This window comes from Aplysia californica, unplaced genomic scaffold, assembly GCF_000002075.1.
Source record: "Aplysia californica isolate F4 #8 unplaced genomic scaffold, AplCal3.0 scaffold00047, whole genome shotgun sequence".
NCBI lineage: Eukaryota > Metazoa > Mollusca > Gastropoda > Aplysiida > Aplysiidae > Aplysia > Aplysia californica.
This window is the reverse complement of record NW_004797317.1, coordinates 1,773,407-1,781,696: the sequence shown is the minus strand read 5'-3', so window position 1 is coordinate 1,781,696 and position 8,290 is coordinate 1,773,407. Positions and strand designations below refer to the sequence as shown.

General features: G+C 41.8%; 1 protein-coding gene across 1 annotated transcript in view; it reads right to left on the bottom strand.

Moving 5' to 3' along the window:
* Positions 1 to 8,290, bottom strand: part of LOC100533282 (CaM kinase II alpha) — a gene marked incomplete in the record, with an annotated part of 154,372 nt that overhangs the window by 92,689 nt on the left and 53,393 nt on the right. Inside the window, 2 exon segments of the mRNA NM_001204585.1 lie at positions 4,518 to 4,531; positions 4,533 to 4,538. Coding sequence (NP_001191514.1) covers positions 4,518 to 4,531; positions 4,533 to 4,538 — 20 coding nt within the window.

Sequence of the window (8,290 nt, the reverse complement as noted above, 5' to 3'; positions counted from 1 at the left end):
GGGGGCTCGGCGTAATGCTCCTCTGTCGTATTTTCGCCTATTCTATATCGAACATACGGCAGAAGCATATTTTAAAGCTTGATGTAATCCACGATCAAACATAAAAAATAGAAATACTCCCTTCTTGAACGAGTGTCTGGTGTTGTGCGTATATTGGCAATAGAAGAGAACAACAATTCATTCTTCGTGTATATGTCAGACACTCAAACAGTCATCTTTGTTTGTTTGGGGAAAGAGAGAAGTACATCAACACAACAACGGTCATTTATTGCAGGGGAAATGTAAGACAGAAAGGATGAATCATTAGAGGGGCAGAACACAAATGGGACCTTCCAATGACGCCCTCCTATCAACCCCAATAAAATGTATCTTATGTAGGCCTGTTTCAGTTTGTTTTGTTTGAGTAAAAAGAAGCACATCGACACTATAACGGCCATTTAGTGCTGGGGAAATGCATGATCGACAGAAACATCACAAGGAAAGTGAAGAAGTAGACCCTACTAGTGGCACCCTCCAACCACTCGCTTATGTATTTAAACGGACAGATAGATAGACAGAACTAACAGAGAGAAACAAAAGAAGAAATTGTTTTAGTAAGTGTTTTACGGCACTTGCAACACAATAAAGTCAGATAAATGCCTAAGATTAGAGATGTTACAGGAGAGTAATAAACACGAAAAAGAAGGAGGTGAGATAAAGACGGCAGATGTTTGATATGAAAGAAGAAGAAAACCACACCAGAGCACCCGCCAACCACCTACAAAAGAAGTAAGAACTAAAGATGTCACCCTCCCAACACCCAATAAACAAACGGGTCCAAAATACAAGGTAAAAAATCAGACACACTTCTGTTACATCTATTACTTCCCAATCGATTGGCGCCCTGTCTGAAGCCAAAGGCTTCTGGTCCAGCAAACCCTAAGGCAGAAACAATTTCAGTGTTTCCTAATTCAGTTGTATCCAATAATTTTACCAAAATTATCCCACGTCTCCCAGGGGGCGGAAACAATTTTGGTGTTTTCCAATTTCGCTTAAATCCAATAATTTTACAGAAACTGCCTTGTGGCCTTTAGTTGGGTCATGACCATGTGTTTGGGAATCACCGGTTTCAGAAGCTAAGCCGTACACAGAAGCAGTCAGAAGGCTTATGTAACTTACAGTGGCAACCCGGAAGAAGGACAAGTAACCACACGTGAACAGGACTATCTTAGCAAATACTAACTTTGTTTGTTTGTTTGTTTTTGTAAGTGTTTTACGGCGCTCGCAACTGCATAAGGTCATATGAGCGCGCGGGACACATTAAACTTTTTCAGTTAGTAGGAAATTTTGAATTTTGCCCGGGTGGCGGCCGAAGCCTACTCTTATCGATTTTAGACCACCAAGGGATCTTTAACGTGCACACCTTGCACACGGGACCTCCGAGATTTTTCGCCCTTGTCCAAGAAGATCAGGGGTGTGGCTGAAAGACAGCAGTAAGAAGAAGCCAATGAGTAGCAGTAGAAAGGCTGCAGAAAGAATCAGGAGCCCAGAGGAGGGGGCAAAGGAGGTGAAGGGGTGGGGGGCTAAAAGAGGAGACGAAAGCAGACGACAGAACATTGCTAGAGAGTAGGAAAGGAGGTGAAAGGAGACAAATTTAGAGAAGAACATTTTTTGGTCGCTACCCGGATTCGATCGAACCCGGGACCTTTGAATGAGAGGCGAACACCTTAACCTCTAGGCCACGAGAGCCCCCAAATATTAACTTAGGAAATACAATTATGAAAAGAGGGAGGCGGTTTGGGGTGGGTAGGTGGGGATGAGGGGGGTGTAGATTGGGCGTTGGGAGGGAGAGGGCATACAGATTATACACAGAGAGATATAGAAAAAAAGGGACGGGGTAGCAGAGAGGGGGGGAAGAGAAAGGGGGAAAGGGAGAGGAGAGAGAGAGAGAGAGAGAGAGAGAGAGAGAGAGAGAGAGAGAGAGAGAGAGAGGGGGGGGGAGAGAGAAAGAGCATGAAAAAGAGGAGGGACATATATGAGGCATATCACTAGACATGGCACACTGCAACAGATATAAAAACATAATTTCAAAGGCCCTGAAAATAGCTCAGTAAGGAATTATGAGAAACAGAATTGGCGAAGGACGATGGTGCTGTCTGCTAAGCCAAAAGGACGCATCGAGAGAATATCCTTCCCAAAACTGAAGTGCGTGTGGCTGAAATTAAGGAGGCAGAAAATAAAAAGAAACTCGATGTATCGACATGGCAGAACGAGAAAACGACCTTATATAAATGTCCCTATTTTACTTTTCTATGCTCATTTTTCATTCGAATCTTTATAAATAAAAACTAACGATATTTTGCAGCTCGTGGTTTTAAACAGATTTAAAATTGTAGCTAGGATCGCAAAATCCATACTCGAATGCTTTAGCCTGGACAACATGCTTTATATATCGCTGCGTCTGGGTCACGAGGCAGATCATTCATGCTATGATGAGCGTCACTTGGGAAATATTGCATCTCCCCCCCCCCCCAATCCAGGCTCAGCCTCTCTCTCTCTCTCTCTCTCTCTCTCTCTCTCTCTCTCTCTCTCTCTCTCTCTCTCTCTCTCTCTCTCTCTCTCTCTCTCTCTCTCTCTCTGTCTGTCTGTCTCCCCTGTCTGTCTGTCTGTCTGTCTGTCTGTCTGTCTGTCTCTGTCTCTGTCTCTGTCTCTCTCTCTCTCTCTCTCTCTCTCTCTCTCTCTCTCTGTCTCTCTCTCTCTCTCTCTCAACCCCTTTCTCTCCACCTTAACTCTCGCACCCCTTTCCCTCTCACTATTATCTTCATCCCTCCGATGCCCCCCCCCCACAACACCCAAGCCCACCTTGCCCTCCCCACTTTTCCATATCTCGGGAAAATCATTTATGGATACACTTTCTTTCCTCAAATGTTCAAACATTTCCTGTCAGTGCCAATCGTGCTACCTGTAACGCTCTCGTTGACTTATTGCGCGATGCACGCGTGTGTTTTTCCCCTCACTCCACTTATCGATTTCCCCCATCTCGGAGAAGCCATTGGTCCAGAACTTTTTTTGTTTTATTGCTGGCTTCAACGAATATCGACGGATTCCTGTGTACCGCGCAGTGGAGTCATTTTGAGCGGTAGTAAAAGATGAAAATTTTAGACGAAAACGCAAAGCTCAATGGACAATTAATAGAGGAGCAGAACATTCTAGACCAATAACATTTATTAACTCTCTGTTACCGATTTTAGCCGCTTTACTGTCGGAAAATAGCACAACTTGAAATGTATAGTGTCAGAGTATGGATTCAAGGCTACTTTCAATGCACGTGGGCCATTTTGATTTGTTTATTTATATGAGTAAAAGAAAGCACATCGATACAATAATGGTCATTTAGTGCTGAGAAAAAGTAAGACAGACAGACAGAAACAACAGAGAAAAGGTAAAGTAGACCTACCAGTGGCACCATTTTGAAATAGAGCCCCTCATTACACATCTATCTCAACCAGGACAGATCGAGGAGTAGACTATGATAAGATCGAAAAAAAATATATCTTTCAGCAAATCAAAGTTGCAGTAAGTTCTGTTGAAGACCCAGACCAGAGTCGCCAGTTTTGCATTCCAGCAAGATCCCACCTCGCTTACTGCTCGCCTACAAGGAATGAAATAAAGAAGAGAAGAGATCATGGGAGGATAGCTAAATATGGACAAGTATAAAAAAGAACAGTCTATTCAGTTGTGATCGTTAAATAGGGGGCTTTCATTCCCGAGAAACACAAATGCTTTCAGGAACCTGAGGCCAACAATCTGCACACTTGAGTCACAATACTTAATTAAGCTACACACAGCATGGGGTTGTTCTCTTTCAAACTTTCACTGGGCCCCGGAGTCAAGTACACGTTGATCTAGGTATAATAAATAACGACATGGTTTGTTCAGATATTCTTTCTCAATTCCCAGTTTCTTTCAGCTTGGCTGTAAGAAAAAAACATAGAAAACGGAGTTCGCGTGTTGAGCACACGAACCTCTCAAATCCCCCCGGGATCTGAAAGGAAAATCAATTTAAATAAACCGGCTCCTTGGAGACAAAAATCGTTGCAAACCAGTATGCTAAGCTATGAATTAATGAGGGGAAAAGGTGGAATATGTAAAAGACAAGGGGGAGAAAGTATCGGAAACATCAATAGGGATACTTGTGAAGTGACGCCCGTGCCATCTGATAAATATGATTAATTAACCCAATAAAAGGATGGCAGGCCAGTCTATGGCCTCAGGTCACGTGATCGGAAAGTGTGGGCGGGGTCGGGGAGATGTCAACGGTCAGGGTTGTGGGAAGACGGGTACTTGTTTTGTTTTTGTAAGAGTTTTACGGCTCTTTCAACACAACAATGTCCTATAAGTGCAGAAGATTAAGAGTTCTTCATAAAAAAGAAGGAATGGAGATAAAGACGAAAGAGGTTTGATAAGAAAAGAAGGAGCAAACCACACCAGATCACCCGCCAATCACACACTGTCAAAGGTTAGTGATGAGGAAAGACAGGTACAATGAAAGAATGAAATTTAAATATAACAGAATCACCCAGACGTTGCATTAGAAAATAAATAAAAGACCACATAAGACTGATACTCGTAAACATTATACATCCCATGATGTATGCAGACATTCAAATAAAAGAGACAACACACACACACACACACACACACACACACACACACACACACACACACACACACACACACACACACACACACACACACACACACACACTGCTACGTATGTCCGTTTTCTTTGAGTAAAGAGAAACACAGCGACACAATAATGGCCACAAAGTAGTGGGAACAAAACTTTTTTTAGTTTTAGTAATAGTAGAGGTTTTACGGCGCTCGCAACTGCATAAGGTCATCTGAACGAGTAACAAACATGAAAAAAGAAGAAGGGGAGATAAGGACGATAGATGTTTGATAGGAAAGAAAAAGCAAACCCCACCAGAGCACTCGCCAACCACCCAGACTGACAGAAAGAAAAAAAACGAAGGGAAAGTAAAGAGGTAAGACGTACCAGGGTGCCCTCCATCCTCCCGCCACTACTACTTCATACGGTTGACAATAATTCAAATAAGTTAAATAAACTAACGCACTCAACACGTCGCAGCACAGAGCTTACCACAATGGTAAACATATTATACTTAAAAACACATCCCAGTGACTATCCTTCAATCAAGATCTTTATTGCTTGACTTTCTCTGTGATCCTGCATCTACTGATTATATTATATCAATAGGGTCTTAAAAGAAAAAGGCCTTTTCACTCCCAATTCTGTACACGATTTAATCATATCATAAAGATTGGTCCCATTTTATTTGCCCATCAGGCTGTAATGAAGGAAGCATCAGAAAAGCACTACAAAGTATGAGAACGAAATATCTTGAGAGAATGGGAGTGCGTAGAGGACGAGCAAATTAATCGCATATGCAAAACGACGTAGGTCGGGCAGCCTGAAGGCACAAAAATACGAGAATTAATGAGTTCTATATCACTATGGACGGGTGACCATACGGAGCAGCGAGAAAAAGAGAGGAGAGGAGAGTAATAACAAAAACCAAGAGGGTCAATAATAAATCCTCTTTCTTCGGCACATGTCAGTCTGCTCTCTCTCTCTCTCTCTCTCTCTCTCTCTCTCTCTCTCTCTCTCTCTCTCTCTCTCTCTCTCTCTTCCTTTGTCTACCCCACTAAAGAAAGAACAAATCAATGAAAAGAAATAAAGAGAAGGGGGGTGGGTCAACTATGAATGTGGAAAAAGACTAAATCAGCTAATGGCAAGCATTTCATGAAAGGGAAGAGGGTCATTTTGTTCGGTTTTGTATTCTTAAAAATCATAATCTACAACTCTTTCAAAGTAATAAAAAAAAGGGCAGGATCTCCAGCTTGACTTCCTGCTCCAAGGAAACCGAACCATAGTGGCGGAGTGCTTCAGAATCTCTGCAAACACTTACTGAATAAATAGGGAAAGCGAAGTGAGTCCCCTAAAGCACAACAGTCCAGAATGCTAACAACTACAATAACGGCAGGTAAATGAGGCTGGATAAGACACATACACCAGTACAACCCTAGGCACATGGCATCTGTTTTCTATTGAGCATTGCATGTCAGTAAGACATTGCACAGGTAACCTGCACTGGTCATCCAACAACCGGTATTTCTGGAATGCCTTCCGTGCATTCTCTTCAATCTCTCAGCGTCTGACCATGAGGTTCTGTTTGCTTGAAGAAAACAGAAATAGAATTACGTTATCAATTCGAGCAAATTCCTGCATTCAATTCCAACTTTCTTTGCTTTTGAATAAAAAAAGAGGAAAACAGATAACTTGAACTTGTCATTTTTGTTTAGTTTTAGTAAGTCTTTTACGGCACTTGCTACTGTGCTGAAGATTACAGGTGATACTCAAAGAGAATAACAAGCACAGAAAAGAATGGTGATAGATAATGACTATAGATGTTCGACAGGAAAGAATGTGCAAACCACACTAGAACGCTCATCAACCACCTTTACTTGCCATTCTAGCGATATAAATACTTATAAAATCACTGCTTTTGACATCGACACACTTTTAGAACCGCCCGCACCGATCAGCAACATACTACCCCTGATAGTCTCAAAACGACGGGGGGAGGGGGAGGGGTGGAGTTAAAAACAAAAAGCAATCATGCTGTTGTTGTTTTGTTTTTCTTTAACTGCCAACATGCCAGGAAGACCGTTGCTGAGGTGCAGTTTACGACGAGTCAGCATGATAAAGGTCACAGCTAACCGTGAACACAGAAAATAAAAGTAACACTTAAAACCATCAGTGCAAAAAACAACACACTACTTGCCGGGGAGGGGGGGGGTGCGCCTAGTCTCTTTCTAACAAATTAAGAAAAACACAAAACTACATCTATATTCTGATAAAGACAATGCTATGACAATTCCTACAGAACCTACTGGGAGAAAAAAAAAAACAAGGAGCGGTCTGGTGCGGATGCCAACACAATAATATGCTTCGTTTGATTCGTCTCCTCTGTCAGACTACCGTGATGCACAGAGCTCCTCGTGAAAGGAAGCATTATTAATTCTTGGTCACACATGAGGACGGTTGATATAAGCACTAAGCTAGCACCAATGTTAAAGTTCTCTCGCACTGCAAGAACACAACAATTTCGTCCATTAGGAAAATCATTAAAATACCGGGACAGGAACATAATGACGCTGTTATTTCCTTTGTATAATGAAGCTTTACGCTCCAATCGACACTATTTAGAGCATTTAGGAAGCAGGCTGCTCCAACCCTGCATGTCAGGACCAACTCAGTCAAAGTGGGTTAGAATGTCATAGCAGAAAATTGGAGATGTCGATAAAATTATTTTCACACGAGGAAGCAATTAAAAATAACCAGTTTGTGACAACACACACTGAAGAAAACGATCGTAAACTTTTGTGACAGCAGTAAAACAACGAATTAAATAATAACATTGATTGCCAAAGAAAACAACCCTACCAATACAATACAGTGAAGAATGTAACTGGAAATTATACTGATTGACCATAAACAAGCAAACAAACAAAAACCCAGAAAACTCTCGAACAAGCAACATGGCGAGATTGATGATTAATCTACCAGCCCATATTCAAATGGTGTTTTTCCGTTAAGTTGACTTTTTAAACATTTCTTTAAAGCGCTCTTGATTTTTCAATAAAGTCAAAGTATGAGGATGTACTCGTCAAACGCGAAGTGACAATTTCCAAGAGGCGCTTGATAAAAGGAGACAACAAAATTGTCTGCTTTTCCTGACAAGACGAAGAAAACGACCATCGGGGTGATTTAACTGCCCGTGGCCAGTCTCAACCCACCCGGCCCAGACAGATAACTCTTGACAACATAATTATGGTCTCCATTTTCAACACACAATTTTCTTCAAGGAACACTTTGTTTCATGCTTCGTTTTTTGCCTCACAACAGTAGTTTTTTTCTCTTTTGAATAACATAATAGTGGACATTCTAATAACATGCAGAAAGTTAAAGCCGATCATAATACACTTAGCAGATACGCCCGTACTTTTTTCTTCTGCTGAAAGTTTGAGTCCTACCGATATATTCGAAGACAATGTGAATGTTTGCTGATTTATCAACGACTTGAGGCAATACATTCGCCAGAGAGAGAGGGGGGGAGAGAGAGAGAGAGAGAGAGAGAGAGAGAGAGAGAGAGACAGAGAGAGAGAGAGAGAGAGAAGAGGACGAAACAGCCGGACAGAAAAAGTGCAAGAAAGAGGGGGAAGA